General features: G+C 33.2%; 1 protein-coding gene across 2 annotated transcripts in view; it reads left to right on the forward strand.

Annotated features, from left to right (window-relative positions):
- LOC114328579 (tryptophan 2,3-dioxygenase) overlaps nt 1-12,472 on the forward strand; it is a 136,947-nt gene extending 124,475 nt beyond the window's left edge. For both annotated transcript variants that reach the window (XM_028277467.2, XM_050651708.1), the window contains 2 exons: nt 220-313; nt 12,232-12,472. In XM_028277467.2, coding sequence (XP_028133268.2) covers nt 220-313; nt 12,232-12,430 — 293 coding nt within the window. In that variant the 3' untranslated portion in view covers nt 12,431-12,472. The remainder of the gene's footprint in view (nt 1-219; nt 314-12,231) is intronic.
- Nucleotides 12,473-18,349: the final 5,877 nt, after the last annotated feature.

Genomic DNA, 18,349 nt, shown 5'->3' on the forward strand with positions numbered 1-18,349 from the left:
CATATCATGAAACGGTCGTAGAAAAACACATATTTAATCTAATTATTAATTATTAAATTTATAATCCAGTTGCAGATTTAAATTAAATATTTTTTATAAAAAATAATGGTAAAATGTAGATTTTCCCACACCATTGTTTTTCCAACACACTATCATATCGATAACAATTATTTATTAACAATTGTGTTATATTATATTTCATGTAGGTTTTTTTTTCAGATAATCACATGCTAATGGTTCAGCGAATGATAGGAACATCTCAATTAGGGACTGGCGGATCCTCGGGATATCATTATTTGCGATCAACACTAGGGTAAGAGATAATATTACAAAAATAAATTACCGAAATCAAATTAATAAAACATTAAAAGAAATACACATAGTTTCAAAAGTTGTTTCACGTGTAGTGTGAAACGTAGTTTCACATCACCCCTCGTATTCACGATGTTTACGCTTTTATAAATCCGTATCTTTATCACATTCATATTTAATGGGCCTTTTTTAAAAAAATATACCTTTTTTGGTTTTTTATTTTATTTGAATACCTATTTAATTCACCTGGTTTTGCCAAGGTGTAAACATTTGAAAAATTTATTCTGGTGAAATTTTTGAAAACGTGATTAGAAATGAATCGTACTTTAATTTCTGAGTTGGACCGTATAAGAATTATCGATTTAGTTGAAGAAGGCCATTCACAGCGGTTCGTGGTGAAAATAGCGGGTGTTTCTTAGAGTGATGTCTCACAGATATGCAATAGGTTCCTGAAGACAAACTCGATACGGAATAGACCTCGGTCTGGTAGACACCGAGTTACCAATGATCTACAGAATGAATATATCAGAATTTCCATCCGTAGAAATTGTTCTATGTCTGTACCAGCCCTCCAAAGAGAATTCAGGCATGCTACAGGAGTCAGGGTATTGTTGGCTACAATAAGAAGAAGAATTTTAGACTCAGGTTTGAGGAGTCCTCGACCAATAAGAGTTACTCAGCTGCAACCTAGACATGATTTGGACCGTCTCCAGTGGGCTTAATAACACATACAGCTCCCCCTCCCTACAGTTTTGGAATTTTGTGCTTTTTTCAGACGAGGCCAGAATCTGTTTAAATAGTGATATCCGGCGAACTCGAGTGTGGCGAGAGTCAACAAGAGCTGCACAACTAGCCACACACGAATTCGCCGGTTATCACTATTTAAACAGATTCTGGTCTCGTCTGAAAAAAGCACAAAATTCCAAAACTGTTGGGTGAGCTGTATGTGTTCTTAAGCCCACTGGAGGCGGTCCAAAACATGTCTAGGTTGTAGTTGAGGAACTCTTATTGGTCTACGACTCCTCAAACCTGAGTCTAAAATTCTTCTTTTTGTTGTAGCCAACGATACTCTGACTCCTGTAGCATGCCTGGATGCTCTTTGGAGGGCTGGTACAGACAGAGAACAATTTCTACGGATGGAAATTCTGATATATCCATTCTGTCAATCGTTGGTAACTCGGGGTCTACCAGAACGAGCTCTATTCCGTATCGAGTTTGTCTCCAGGAACCTATTGCATATCCGTGAGACATCACTCTGAGAAACACCCGCTATTTCCACCACGAACCGCTGTGAATGGCCTTCTTCAACTAAATCGATAATTCTTATACGGTCCAACTTAGAAATTAAAGTACGATTCATTTTTAATCACGTTTTCAAAAATTTCACCAGAATAAATTTTTCAAATGTTTACACCTTGGCAAAACCAGGTCAATTAAATGGGTATTCAAATAAAATAAAAAACCAAAAAAGGTATATTTTTGATAAAAAAGGCCCATTAAATATGTGATAAAGATACGGATTTATAAAAGCGTAAACATGGTGAATACGAAGGGTGATGCATAACTTTTGAAACTATGTGTAGTATTTTTTATATTTATAAAGCCGAGTTTAAGGGAGATGACAGTCTCAGAGATATACCAAAAAAGAATATTATTTTATGCATGTGATTTTTTTCACCTGGAAGACATCTACTATAATTCTCCTGGAAGCAGGTCGTATTGCAGCCAATTGGTGTATTGTACATCTTCCATTCCTTCATCCATTCCAGTATTCTGGAACCCCATACTAGTTTATGCTGATCCAGTGGATAAGTACCATATATGTTTTCAGTCGCTTCGTTGTATCCAAAAAGAGTTTGCCGCTTGCGATCCAATGCCACCCAGTCAAGCAAAATATGGTTGACTGTTTCAGGTTCTCTACTTCAAAGTGTGCAGGCATCACTAAACTGGCGCATATCAAGTAAAGAAGGCTGTTATGACGCTGAGCTTATTATATACTTATTTTCCACAGTAATTTAGTCATCCAATTTACCTCTTGCATACATATATTGGACTGGGTATATTTTCCGCTTTCCGGTATGAGTTGCGCCTTCAGATAAAACGATTTTTTCTAGGTGGTCGACAATGCTTTTTGGTATTCCCACCGCTGGCTCTGGACCGAAGTGTTTTGTAGCAAATCTGGCAAGTAGATCAGCTCTTTCATAGCCATATATTCCCTGATGCTCTCACCGGCATTCCCACACAAGCCTAAAATTCACATTAGGGCATATGAGAGACCCCAAGGCTGATTGGCTATGTATACTTATATTGATTTGCTTTAGTTCTAAAGCTATGATGATAATTCATCATCATTATCCAACCAATTTACGTCCACTGCTGGACATAGGTCTCCCCCAATTGTTACACACTTCGCGGTATTGTGCTGATTGTTGCCAGTTTTTACTAATCCGCCTGATATCATCTGTCCATCGTGTAGGCGGCGTTATACTACTGCGTTTATCTTCTTTGGCCTTCATTCCATCTGATTTCTTGTCCAACTTAAATCTTTCAGCCTGGCGACGTATCTTGCCCACCAGTCCTACTTGAGCCTGGTGACACGTTCTATGATATCTGTGATACCGGTTCTTCGTCTGAGGTCTTTATTTCTTATTTTATCCCATAGGGTTACACCTAGCATCGATCTTTCCATATGCCTTTGAACAACCCGCATTTTCGACGCTTTTGCCTGAGTTAAAGTCAGTCTCTCTGCTTTATATGTCATTACCGGTAGCACACATTGATCAAACACTTGTGTTTTTAAACCCATCGGTACACTGCTGCTAAATATGTCTCTCAGAGTGTCTTCTCAGAGTTATGACCCAAGTAAATGTACTTTTTCACTAGTTTCACTTCTTGTTCACGCATAACCAGATGTCCGCTAGGAATCAGATCAGTCATAAATTTAGTTTTAGAACAGTTGATTTTCAACATGCCCGGTTTCTTTCTTCTTCTTCTTTTATATAGGCAGTACTGCCTGTTTTTCTTCAACGGTGCCTTTCATTCTACCCCTAAGTTGTCATTCCATCTTTCCTTGGGCGTCCTATACTTCTCCTGCCTAACGGTGACTTGTCATGGCTATTCTTACTATCCTTGATTCAGACATCCTGCTTATGTGCTCATTCCACTCTTCTTTTCTGTTCTTTACCCAGGTATTTATTTGTCTACCCCATATATGCGTCTGATTTCCTCACTTCTTACCCTATCCTGTAGTTCTTTTCCAGCAATCCTTCTTAAGATCTTCATTTCGTTGGTTTCCAGATGTCTTCGTGTTTTGCTTGTATCTGGTCTTGTTTCGGCTGTGTAAGTCATAACTGGCCTAATAACTGACATATACAGTGAGCACGTAAAGGTTGGAATAAATTCATTTTCTCGAGAATGGACGATTTTGGAAAAAATCCCGAAACAGGTCAATTCTTATTTTTAAATTGCGACTTTTTGACATATGTGTCATACTAGTGACGTCACCCATCTGGGCGTGATGCCGTCATCTATAATTTTTTTAAATGAGAATAGGGGTCGTGTGATAGCTTATTTGAAAGGTAATTTAATTCTCTATTCAGTTATATAAACATTAACATAATTTTTTATACAGGGTGTCCAAAAAATTTTTTTTTTAAAATAAATTTATCGACATAAAAAGAATAATGTGTGTAATTTATTTAACTCAAAATACATTTTACTGCTATCAGAAAACAGGAAATAATGTTCATTTAACAAATAAATATCGTTTTTTGCTTAAATTCAATATTAAAGCCGCCACTTACCTTCCTTTTGACAGTTTGAACATTTATTTTAAGGGAAAAGCAATGGTTACTTTTCAAATAAACATTTTTTTCTGTTTTCTAAGAACATTAAAATGTATTTTGGACTAAATAAAAATTACATGCATTCTTCTTTTTATGTCAATAAATTTACTTTAAATTTTTTTTCTAGACACCCTGTATAAATAGTTATGTAAATGTTTACATTACTGAATAGAGAATTAAATTACCTTTCAAATGAGCTATCAGAGGACCCCTATTCCTATTTAAAAAAATCATCGATGACGTCATCACGCCCAGATGGGTGACGTCACTAGTATGATATATATGCCAAAAAAATCGTAATTTAAAAATAAAAATTGACCTTTTTCGGGATTTTTTTCCCAAATCGTCCATTCTCGAGAAAATGAATTTACTCCAACCTTTACGTGCTCACTGTATATTCGGGCCTTTGTTTCCAATCTTAGGTGTTTGTTTTTCCAAATTGTGTCGTTTAGGCATCCGGCCGTTCTACTGGCTTCAATTATTTGGCCTTTTACTTCTTCTTCGATATTGTTGTCGGCTGATAGATTAATTCCCAGATATTTGAACGTCATTACTTGTTGTATAATTTGATTGTCTAACTCCAATTTGCATCTTATTGGTTCTTTAGCAATTACTAAGCTTTTTGTTTTTTGGGCTGATATTTTCATATTCATTTCTTTTGCGTTAATGTTGAACTCGCGCAATAATCTTTGTAGGTCGTCTTCGCACTCTGCTACTAACACGCCGGTGTCTTCAGCGTAACAGAGTATGTTTATCTCTCTATTGCCCATTTTTTACCCTCTTTTTTTCTTCACTTGTTTTATTATTGCGTCCAATATTATGTTAAACAGTAGAGGGCTTAGTGAATCTTCTTGCCTGATTCCTCTGTTTGTTTCTATGGGTTCTGTTATTATTCCATTGACTTTCATTTCTATTTCAGTGGTAAATTTTTCTCATATAATAGGTGTACCACATCTTTTAATTGGATTCTATCAAACGCTTTCTCTAGGTCTATGAAACAGAAAAAGGCTGGTTTGTTATATTCTAATGATTTCTCTGCTATTTATACCTTATCATAAAAACTGCATCGTTTCATGATCTTCCACTTCTAAATCCTTATTGTTCATCAGATATATTTATGCACGCCATTATTTTCTCCAAGAGTATTTTTGTTGTAAGTTTCAGTATAGTGCTTAGTAAATTTATCCCTCTATAGTTACTGGGGTCTGCCCTATCACCTTTCTTAAATAACGCTATCATTTGAGTGGTTCTTCATTCTTCTGGAATTCTTCCTGTATTTATTATTTTACTTATAAGGATATTCAGTTCTTTGTGAAGTCTATCTCCTCCGTATTTTACAAGTTCATTAGCTATTCCAGCTTTTCGATTTTTCATCTTTTTTAAGGCGTTTTTTATATATCTTCCTCTTTAATTTCGGTTTTCTCATCCGATTCTAATCCTGGTGCTTCCAGTTCTTTGTGATTAGCTGTTTGATATAGGTTTTTTTAGGTAAGTTGTCCATGTATTTGTATCAATATGTTTTACTTCTATCAATTCCTTCATCTCTGCTCTTTGACCTCTTATCATTTTCCACATTTTCTTTTGCATCCCATAAAACTCGTGCTCAATCTCTTTCGAAAATGCTTCCCAATGTTCTTTTTTCTTCCTTCTTACATGCCCGGTTTCCAGAATGTTAATTATGCTTGCATAATGTGCGAGATTACAAAAATTTCTGCCTGAAATACAGACTCATATTCTCGTAATGAAATAGAAAATTTTAAATTTCCTTCACTACCAAATATTCCTCCACCCAACCCTTCTGTTTTAGGCCAGTAGATATACCAGGTACCCACACCAACAACGAAAATATTCAGAGGATAATAGGTACAGATAGGGAGTTGCTTAAAGGTTTGTTTCAACTGCCACTTTTGTACGGTTTTAAAACGATCACGAAACTGTTTGGAATCGATTTTATGCGCATGCTTTGACATAGCATCGTTCGCTTACGGTACAAAGGTTGTGGCGAAGGTGAGACGTGTTGGAACGGATTTTGACAGTATCCTAAGTACTGGCTATTTGTTTGAAGGTTTGATTTCTGTCCATTTGTTTAAAACAGGCCAAAAAATATATAAAGAACAACAATTGGTTTTTTGGCATTTGTTTGTTTGTCACTTGTCTCCTCTTTCTGTATTTTAACCAGAGATAGTAATTTATTTTTCTTAAATAATTAAAAAAATGTATATTAGTTACCTAGTTAAAACAATATTGTGCATCTGAAAATTGCATGTTTATAAGAATACGTAATTGTTTATCCATCCATGCCAGAGCCATCTTCACAAAACACAAACACCAAGTTCGATTATAAATGGAACGAAAACGATTCCAAATTATTATATCTATGAGATTTATATACTTATAAAATACAAATGAACTTGGTACTTTATCCCAAATATCCCAATATTTAAATGCTAATGAAACAGAACAAAGAAATTCTAAGTAGGTATATCAACACCAAATACACCTGTCAAAACAAGACAACTAAAATATTTTTTTTAATAGAAAAAATTAGAATTGTGTGAATTATTATAATGAACGACTGACCAAGTAAGAAAAAAACTTCAACAAATTAAAAGAAGAAACAATTAAATTGATCCAAAAATAATCTAATTGAACAAAAAAAATTAATAATTTAATAATAATACAATGTTAATAATACATGGTATAAAAGTACGGCTGAAAGCACTTTGAAATCAAAATAAAAGGACCACCTGAACCTGAACTAAAATTAGAATTTTTGGAGGTACTGCATAATGCGCAGATCAGTCCAAACAGTAATAGCTTTTGACGGGGTACTGAAATGACGATTCCGAAACCGTACATCGCATCGGACGATTCCAAGTTGAGTTGGAACTACAAAGGGAAGGTACGATGAACGGACCACTTTCAGTTGGAACGCATTTTATCTATTGCGCAGAACCGTTACTACTGTACACTGTACGGTTTCTCGACGAGTTGGAACATACCTAAGGCCACATCAAAGAAACATGAAACGTAAATCACGTTTCATGGAAATAAAACACTGCTAAACAAATAGACGTCCGGCCATTTATGAAACTTTCCGAAAATAAAAATGTGTTATGAGCATGAATCACACTCTTTTCATTGGTAGGCGGATTTCAAGATTTGTTTAGCCGTGTTTAATTTTCATGAAACGTGTTTTACGTTTCATGTTTCATGTTTTTCAATTCATGTTTCGTTGGTGTGCGGCTTGCCTTAGGATTATATTATCAAAGTTAAAAAAGTTAACTACCTTGGACACATAATGTGAAACGAAAAGTCCCGCTTCGCGCAACTTATCATCCAGTGTAAGATTGAAGGGAAACATTGTCCCGGTAGGCACAAAATTTCATGGGTTAGAAATATAAGCGACTGGACCGGCCTTGATTTAATATCTTTGTTTAACGGCCCATTGGACAGAGACAGATTTGCCAGTGTAGTGACTAACCTCCACTAAAGGAGACAGCACCACAAGAAAAATACATATCAGGTATAATCCTGCAGTCTGAGTTGGGTCTATGCCCCATTCCTCTCGTGGGCAAATGTCCACTTGGAGGGGTACTTCAGGCTTGTATCTGGGCGCCGCACAGTGGTGAATTTTGCCGAAAACCTGGCCAAAATGCAAAAATTTAAGTTTATATATTCCGATAAATTGTATATGAATCTTGCTCGGTAGGTTTCTGAGGATCATAAACGGCTATTGAGGGTTGAACAATACAAGCATATCACATATTTTTATTAGTGTAAAGTTGGGATTGAACGAAAGCGGACCGAATAAAATTAAAGTGTGTTATACAATTGAGGCATTGTTAGGTTTTCGTTTAAAATTATAGACGTGTATTATTTTGTTATTTTATAGTGGATGCTATTTCTGGAGATAAGTGGAGTATTTCAATATACTTTTGAGATTCTTTTTCCTAACATACACTATATTTACAACATATTTACAAAATGATGGCAAGAATGTTCAATCGTTTTCTGTTAACCAAGTTTTAAAATGGGAAAAGTAAAAAAGTCAGCTTTGGTCAGCTAGTCCTGTCGCCAGGGGGGGTACAACGGCCTCCTGTATTCAGATGGACTTACTTAAGTTTTTTTTATGTATTTTGACCTGTAGAACACGAATTTTTTGGGTAACAGTTGATCCGGATGTCGATAAGATTGTTATAAACCAAGAAGTTGAGGAATCACATAACAGCGATTTCTCGCAAAACAAAACATTTTTTTGTATTTTTTGGGCCACTCTAACCAAAAAATGTTCCTACAAATTTTTTCGTAGGATGCATAGTTTTCGAGATAAACGCGGTTGAACTTTCAAAAAAACGAAAAATTCGAATTTTTGAAGCCGAAAAACTTTTGATTAAAAAATAAAATAGCAATTCTGCTTACCGCATTTGAAAGTTCAAGTCAAATTATATCGGTTTGAATTATTTGTATTGCTAAAAATGTATTATTTTATTGTTAAAACAAAGCTATAAACACCTAGTGCTTGAGTGATGTTTCAATGATTTCTCATTTAAAATCGAACGAGTACGTAGAGAATGTAAAAGTGCAAGCGGGGCTATTTCTAAGTAGCATGCATTAAAACGCATGTATTAGGCACGGGAAACACTATGTGTTTATAGCTTTTTTTAACAATCAAAAAATATACTTTTAGCAATGCAAATATTCAAAACAGATATAATTTGACTTAAACTTTTAAAGGCGGTAAGCAGAATTGCTATTTTATTTTTTATTCAAACGTTATTCGGGTTCAAAAATTGCAATTTTTCGATTTTTTGAAAGTTCAACCGCGTTTATCTCCAAACTATGCATCCTACGAAAAAACTTGTAGGAACATTTTTTGGTTAGAATGACCCAAAAAATACAAAAAAATGTTTTGTTTTGCGAGAAATCGCTGTTATGTAATTCCTCAACTTCTTTGTTTATAACAATCTTATTGACATCCGGATCAACTGTTACCCAAAAAATTCGTGTTCTACGGGTCAAAATACATAAAAAAACTTGGGTAAGTCCATCTGAATTAAGAAGGCCGTTGTACCCCCCCTGGCGACAGGATTAAGCAAAGATTTTTTGCTTAATAAATAACTCAATATGTATAAAAATATTCCTCAAAAAATCATCTGCAACAAGTTGCAAACTTAGCGGAATTCTTCATTTTAAAAAACTGTAACATGCTGGAGAATTTCTACATTAAGAGACTTTAATGTTATGGTCAGTTAATAAAGTAAGAAAAAAATATGAAGCAGCCGATCCAGTAAATTTACAGTTTTCTTTTACACAAGAACCGCCGTTTTTTGTTTTTTTTTTTGCTTTCTTCTTCTTTTTTTTTTTAATCTTTAAGTCCTTTTTCCTTTATATATAGGTCTATCTTTTTGTTTTCTTAATTTTATATTTTTTAATAATTTTGGTCGCGAGTCCAAAAATTTTGCCTTTTTTTTTTAAATAGGTAGAAGCCAAAAATAGGTAGGTCAACTCTTAATACAATTTAATTGTTTTGTAAATGGATACGATTAATTATAATTATTACCTACCAATGTGTGGCTTCTTAACACAAAGTTTCGTTTATGCATTTCATTTTTAAAAAGTTAAAATTTTTGGCTCACACGACCAAAATTATTAAAAAATATAAAAGTAAGGAAGCAGAAACATAGGATTATACATAAGAGTAAAAGGACTTAAAGGTTAGGTCTTCGTCTTGCGAAAACGCAAGAACAAGACCAAAACTACAAGATCAAGACCGATTTTGGGCAACACTACTATATACCAATTTTCAGAGAAATCGGAGATGAAAAAGTTTTTTGATCCAAAATTGAGTGATTTGAAATGGAATCACCCTTATCTTTAACATACATAAGTAGCAACCAAAGTAATATAAAGTTTGTCATATTTATTTAGTTTTAATCATAAATATATGAGCTTCTTCTTCTTCTTCTTCAGATGCAAATCCACTAATGGATGTTAGCGATCACATTTTCCATTAACTATCTGTTTCTTGCAATGTGTATCAGATATTGTATGTCGTTAATCTCTGTCCATGGCCTTATGTTTCGAAGCCAAGACAGTTTCTTGCGTCCTATTCCTCTCTTGCCTTCAATTTTACCCTGGATTATAAGTTGAAGGAACTGGTATTTTTCGTTTCGCATGATGTGACCCAAATACGCCGTTTTTCTTTTCTTGATGTTTTCGAAAAGCTGGCGTTCTTGATCGATTCTTTTAAGGACATCTATATTTGTGACTTTCGCTATCCATGGTATCTTTAGGATACGGCGAGGGTCTAGGAAAGTTGGTCGAGAACACTTCGCCGATGGAAAATTAGTCGACAACATTTGGTCGACAAACAGTTGATCGAATGCACAATTCGTCGAATGTACAATTCGTCGACGAACATTTGTTCGAATGGATTTTTCGTCGACAAACTGTTATTTATCTTTAGGATAAAGGGATTAATGTTGACAAATGACGGATTATTGGTTTTTATTTTGTTAACTGGAATATTGTATTATACATACCTGAATTTATTTTTTGTGGGGTTTTGTTAATTTTTTTGTTCTAAATCTTAATTATTTTTAAATTTAATGAAAAAATTGGCTGCGGTGGGAGAGTAGACAGCAATATTTTAATGAGTGATGTTGTACCGTTCTTCTTTTTGGTGTCTGCAACGGAGCATTTCCGGACAAGTCAAATTTGGGGGCACTTGCGGACAAGACGAAATATGCGAGATGCTGAGGTAAATAAATTGTTAGGGAATCGGTGCATATCCGTACAATGTTTTTGACTGAAATAATTAGTCAATATCAATAAAAAAATAAAGAAATCGTGAAAATAAACTTCCCTCGACACTATATCCAAGGCTTAGGTCTGGAAATCTATAAAATATTTTTTTTTAATATGGTACAAAGAAACTAACTTTATATATTGGCGTGTTTATGTCATGTATTATTCCTTTTCCATTCCCAAAAATCCATTCGATCAAATGTTTGTCGACGAATTGTACATTCGACGAATTGTGCATTCGATCAACTGTTTGTCGACCAAATGTTGTCGACTAATTTTCCATCGACAAAGTGTTTCCGACACCGATACGGCGATAAAGCGCCAAATTTCGAAGGTTTCTAATCTGTTTTTATCCCTCGTTTTGAGTGTCCAGCACTCTATGTCATATAGCAGTACCGACCACACATAGCATTTAGTAAACCTTAGTCTCAGTGTAAGATCGAACTCTAAACAAGTCAGTACCTTACTGAATTTTACGAAAGCTTGTCAAGCTTGCTCAATGCGACATTTTACTTCCCTGTCCGATGCCCAGTCTTCAAAAGTCCACGTTCCCAGGTATTTAAATTTGCTCACTCTTTCAATGGACTTAGTATTCAGTGTTATGGTGGAATTTTTAAATGCATCCAAGTTTCTAAATATGATCATGAATTTGGTCTTTTTGGTATTAATCTCTAATCCCATGCGCTTACTGTATTCTTCGATTATAGTGACAAGTTTTTGAAGATCTGCTATGTTGTCACAAATTAAGACAGCATCATCAGCATATCGTATGTTTTTGATCAATACCCCATTCACTTTGATTCCCATCTCTGCATCTTCCAAAGGCTCCTGAAATATGGCTTCCGAATAAATGTTCAATAAAAGAGGGGAAAGCACACATCCCTGCCAAATACCCATTCTTATATGTATGGGTTTGGATATAGAATTATCTATTTTTAATTGTGCTGCCTTTTTCTTATTATGTCTTTTTGGTCTATATCAAGCTTCTTGAGGATCTGCGTTAACTTGTGATGTTGGACACGACAAAAGCGTAAATCAAACGCTTTCTCGTAATCTAAAAAGCACAGGAACACGTCCTTCCTCTGATCGTAACAATTTTGGAGCAACACCTGTGTTGCTACTATGAGCTTGAAAGGATTAAAAAAATTATGGCTGTCCATACCAGCTAACACTTTATTTAAAAGTTGCATTTTATTAAGATTTACGATTTATAAATACCTAACCGTTATAATTTCTTGTAAATAATATCATTTTTTTATTTCAGTGATCGGTATAAAGTTTTTATAGATCTCTTTAACCTATCTTCATTTCTTATACCACGTTCTTACATACCTAAACTGGACGACTCAATGAAGACTCAATTATGGTATTGGGGCCCGGTTCGGAAACCGACCAAGGAAGATGCTGCACAACCGGAAAAATCCGAAACAAACGGAAAAAATCTTTTACTAGAGTCAACTTAATTTAAACTTTTCTTATATTTTACAAAATATATGTAAGCAGAATTTATTGTTTTATTTTATGCAACTGTAGGTTGACTAAGCAATAATTTTGGTTTAATAAATATTCCAGATATTAGATACAGTGTGTATTTATATTTTAATTACATATTTTTCTTTTTATGTTATTTTAAGATCAATGGGTGTAGAGTTATAATCAATATTACAAAATTATACATTTATACAAAAGTAATTTCTATGCAAATAAGTCTTTCAATAAGATTTTATTTTACGATTTGTGTTTGTTTTGTTCTTCGAATGATCATACGTTGTATAATCGGTTATTAAAAAAAATTAGACAATTATTGTACTATTTATATTTTTGAATAATGATGAATATTTTAGGTACCTGAGATGCGGTAGGTAATCTAGAAAATATATTACCAAATCCTTTTTTTATAAAAAGTATTAGGCAGATGTATAAATTTTATTTTTTATTAAAATTGAAATCAATTACTTGATGTAGGTATCTCCGTTACTCCGCACGGCCTGCTGCGTAATTGCGTATTGAAATCAGTCAGAAAAGGTCATGTAGAAAATATAAAAAAAATATAAAAAATATTAAAATGTAATTTACCTTTAATATTGTTCATTTTAAAGGTATTTTCAAGCACTATAAAAGGTATTAGTATCATTATACACCTAAAATTGACCCTTTCTCTGTTATTTCAAGTTGAATACACCAATTTGAGAATGTACCAAAAAAACAAACTATTTTCACCAACCATATCTCTTTTAGGATTATAACTAGAAGATTTATGAGGGCAAGTGTCTCTTAATTTTTTTATGACCTACAGAAATGTTTAATATAGTTTTTTTAATTAGATGCATAGTTTCTACGGTATTCGCAAGAAACCGTTTGAAAAGGTATTATGTTTCAATGAAAATGGCCAATTTTCAACCACGAATATCTCAAAAAGTATTGAGTTTTCAAAAAAAAAATATAGAACAGTTCTTGCTTAGAATTAAGTTTTCTAGCGCATTCCGTGGTAATTTTAGCCAAAAAATTTTCCACCCCTAGAAGGGGTGGGAACCACCCCCAAGATAAAAGCACACATCGGCATAGGGTAGACTTTGAATTAGGAGATAGGTAGAGGCTAGGCCCAAAATTTCATTAAAATCCATGCAGTAGGATAGAATTCGGAGGTAATAACCCATTCTTGCTCCCATTATTTGGCGTATTTGTTTCTAAAGATATCGGGGACGTAAAAAAAGCGAAATGTTCAAAAAACATAAGATTACAATACGATGTCGATAATATACCCACACTTGGACCTCGTCTTCCCTATAGGGTGACTTAAACTCAACATAAGAAAATATTTTTTCTTCCACCTGGTATACGTTAAAAAAAGTTTGAGTGAATATTTGCAGAACTATGTAAATATCCAGGAACAATTTAAAATAATAAAAAAATTTAGCGGAATTCCTTAATCTGTTCACAAAAAAATCAACTATAAAAATAAGCATAATTTTAGCTATATTCCTAACTTATGCCTCGCATGGAGGTTTGGTATTAAATCTCATTTAGAATTGTACCATACAGGTTTAGAAAAGATCATCTCTTTAAGTTCCTCCTTCTTGTAAAGTACATGATTGTAACTGCAGCCAGAGCCTGTTGTATTCTGACTCTTAAATTCAATTTGCCTGCCATGAACTTGTAAGATTACCAGGTGATCCGTTTAGTCCAGGATATCATATCCGTCGTCCTGACCCTGGCTATAAACCCATGAATGACCAGATTATATTAGAGAAATATAATATTCCCAAATAACACTACGAAATATATTGCTTAATAATAATGTGTTCTTTCTCTGCCGGAAAATTCATCCACTATTATCTCTTGTATTTTAAGAATGTATTCCACCCTCATTTTTTCTGTAGTAAATATTGCTCTCTCAGTTTGAAGAAGATGATATAATCTGGTCATGAATGACCATATTACATTAGAGAAATACAATATCCCCAAATAACAGTACGAAATATATTGCTTAATAATAATGTGTTCTCTGCCGGAAAATTCATCCACTATTATCTCTTGTATTTTAAGAATGTATTCCACCCTCATTTTTTTCTGTAGTTAATATTGCTCTCTCAGTTTGACGGACTTCGATTCTTCTTCTAATTTTTCTGGGTTTAGGTATCCGTTTGAGCCTTTATGCTTAGTTTACGAACCTCAGTTCTAACTAGGCGTGTATCATTATACATAATCTTTTGTATTAAAGGTCATATCCATATAAAATGTGTTTTCCACACGCCCGTTTTCTTACAGAATTAACGATTTGTGAGTATATATATATATCTGGATGTCGCGACTGAATATGCTTTAAGAAAAAACAGACTGGGGTTTCCCATACTACGGCGCTGAGGTACGAAATTACTTAAAAAGTTATCTTTTTACAGGTAGGTTGATAGGTAGGAGGGGTTATCTCGAATATCCACCAAAGTCTCCAGATTTGACTCCGTTAGACTTTTTTATGGGAATATCTGAAGAGAAAAACTACAAATAACTCCTGAAGTCATCAAAAACGTTAGTAAATAATTTACTAACCGTCTTTGATATGGCATCTCATACCGTTTAAGGTCGTCAATTTGCACATTATTTAGGTATAATTTGATGGTATTTCACTTTTGTTTAACGTCGTATGTTTCTGAATTAATGAATTTACTCCATAGATTTTCATCATACACCATACTGTATAATAATTTACTAATTTGACTTTTTCGGAAAAAATTTTACAACTATGAAATAAAAAAATAAATTGGCAAAACGTTTATTGGAAATACAAACATCAAGTTTTAGTTAAATTTAAATACAAAATTAACTCTCTCTTAATTTTACAATTCTTAACAATATACACAATAATATTAACAACATATTTTTACATATCTTATAAAGTAGCCTTTACATTCTGTAATATTATATTTTAGAAATATCACGTGTTAAAAGTCAATCCATGTTTTAAAAAAATGCGAATTTTTTTTCAACTTACTCTAGACATTATTCATAGTTTACGTAGTGAAAGAAGAAATAACTCATTAAGTTATTAACCAAATAAATAAACAGATAGTTAAAGATTAAAAATGGTTCAAGGCAGGTTTTGTTTATATTCGATTCAGAGTTGGACTACCATCTCCATATAGCAACTATTTCAGCATCCTTATGCATCATCAGTGAAGATTATGCAGTCACAACTCTGAAGGGAATATAAACATTCTGCCTCTTTTAAGGCAAAACATCGCGATGCAATGAACCCACCTTTTGAGACGCAAATCAGCGACATCTCTCGTATTACGAGGAAAACAACGAAAAGCCCCAGATACAAAGTTTACTACTTCTCTCGTATTACGAGAGATAGTTATTAAAAATTTAAGAGATCAGTAAATTTAAAAAAACTTTTTTAAATAGTTTGGCAATATTTTGTCGTCACCAAAATCTCATAATCAGATGTCCTAGTCATAGGTTCTAGTTCAAATACCCAAAAAGTTTATAAATTTAAGTTTATTCCAGATGGGATCTCTCGAAAAGCGGAACGTAATAGACAGTTTGCATCACTAACCTTGTGCTTAGTTTTTTATATTCAACGAAATGTGACAAATAAAAATGTTTGCTGTTTGCGCACATATTTTCTCCCATAACTCGAAAGATATTGTTCCAACAAAACAAAAATTATAGAAGATTAAAGTTTCGTTTTTCAATTTTACATACTATTTAAATAGCTAGAAATAAAGTAGAAAAAAGTGCAAAAAATTGAGTTCCTCTTTTGATTTTTTCGACCCTTTAAACATAACTTACAAATTTCGTATTCTGTCTAGCGAAACTCTATAATACGAATTACGACTTTCGTTAAGGGGAACGGAGCAAAATGAAAATTTTGGCGATTGTCAAAATTTTTAATGTGTTTTTAATGTATTAATTTTTTTCGAATGCTAATAAAACTAATAAGTATTTTTGAAAAATTGAAACGCAGAATTAACATTATTACCGAGAGCCGAAAATCCCTGAAAACTTCTATAATGTTTATTTAAGTAAGTTACAGGGGTGAAAATAAAAGAGAAAATTTAATCTTATTTTTAATTGCAAATATTGCATTCAAAAGAAACTTTTTATTTATTCTAAGGGACTTTCGGCCCTCGGTAATAAAGTAGTCTTTCATTATGAGTTTAAATTTTTCAAAAATACTTATTAGTTTTCTCAAAATTAGAAAAACATGAATGCGTTTAAAACACATTGAAAATTTTGACATGCGTCAAAATTTTGCATTCTGCTCCGTTCCCCTTAAGAGGAAACAGTGGCGATCAACAGGTAGCAAAAACGCGTTCCAAGATTGCGGCTGTAATTTTGAATATTTTTTCGAGATATTTGGCACACGTATTCGTAATATAATAAAGAATGGCGGTACAGAGCCCAATTTGAAAAATATATTAATATGTGGAAATTACTCTGTAATTAAATACAATATTAAAAAATCGAGCCTGTACCGCCATTAAGAAGAACAAAAAAATACACTTTCTTCAAATAAACTTTTTTATCCGATGCCTAGATTTTGTGTCATTTTGGAACAACTAAAATTCTTTATTTCATTAGTAGTTCCAAAATGACACAAAATCTAGGCATCGGATAAAAAATTTTATTTGAAGAAAGTGTATTTTTTTGTTCTTTTTAATGGCAGTACAGGCTCTTTTTTTTAATTTTGTATTTAATTACAGCGTAATTTTCACATACTAATATATTTTTCAAATTGGGCTCTGTACTGCCATTCCATATTATATTACGAATACGTGTGCCAAATATCTCGAAAAAATATTCAAAATTACAGCCGCAATCTTGGAACGCATTTTCGCTACCTGTTGATCGCTACTGTTTCCTCTTAAGATTGTTGTAATATTTAATAGACTAGTTAATTTAATAGCCTAGCTATTAAAGTTAGCTATTGTGGTACCTAACCAACCCTCAAAATTTCAGATCGATACATCAATAAATTTAAAAATTATTCTATTTTGTTTATCCCGGAGACCATTTTTTGCAATAACATTAATCAGCAAATAATGAAGACTTAGTAATGCTACGCATAAGAAATAAAAAAATTTTATGTACTTTTTGGGCATATCACAACTATGTAAAGATTTAGTAATATTATTAATAATCAAATAATGTAATTTTTTAACAAGTTAAAAATATATTTGTTTTCAAAATTCTAATTTTTTATTCTACTCTAATGAAGTTACTAATGTAGGTATAATAAATCACTAAGTAGAGATGAAAAGTCCCAAATGCAAAATTCATTATTCGTGGAACCATCCTCTGGTAACATCCTGAATCTCTGACTTTTACAATTTATAAGACAAGAGACGATAAATAAAGAAAGCGAAGAGGACTCTACACTATACAGTCACATTCCGCCTTACTGATCTAGAAAAAGATCCGAAAAATAGTTACGAGTAATCAAAATCTGAGTAAAGATAAAAGTTAAAGACAGCAGACAGTGCGTTTCTTTTCGATTCAGCGGTCCAACACCTCTGAATCGAAACGAAACCAAACTGCGGTGTTCATGTAGCCCCATTGAAGACGTCTGGAGAGACAGAAGCAGCTGTCTGGGGATCGTGGACCACCTCTGAATCGAAAAGAAACATAAACTGTCTTTCATTAAAACACTAAGAGCCGGTTGTTCGAACGCTAATCAAAAATGGAATCAACTGATCATTATCAAATACCTATTTAATTACTGTCACCAACTGCCAATGTCAACTTTGATTGGGTTGCTGAAAACATAATTGATTACCATTATGAGATTAATTGATTAGTTAATCAATTATGTTAATAATTGTTATGTTAATTAATAATTAATTAATCAATCAATTATGTTAATTATCATAATTATATAT

The sequence above is a fragment of the Diabrotica virgifera genome, chromosome 5 (assembly GCF_917563875.1).
Source record: "Diabrotica virgifera virgifera chromosome 5, PGI_DIABVI_V3a".
Lineage (NCBI taxonomy): Eukaryota > Metazoa > Arthropoda > Insecta > Coleoptera > Chrysomelidae > Diabrotica > Diabrotica virgifera.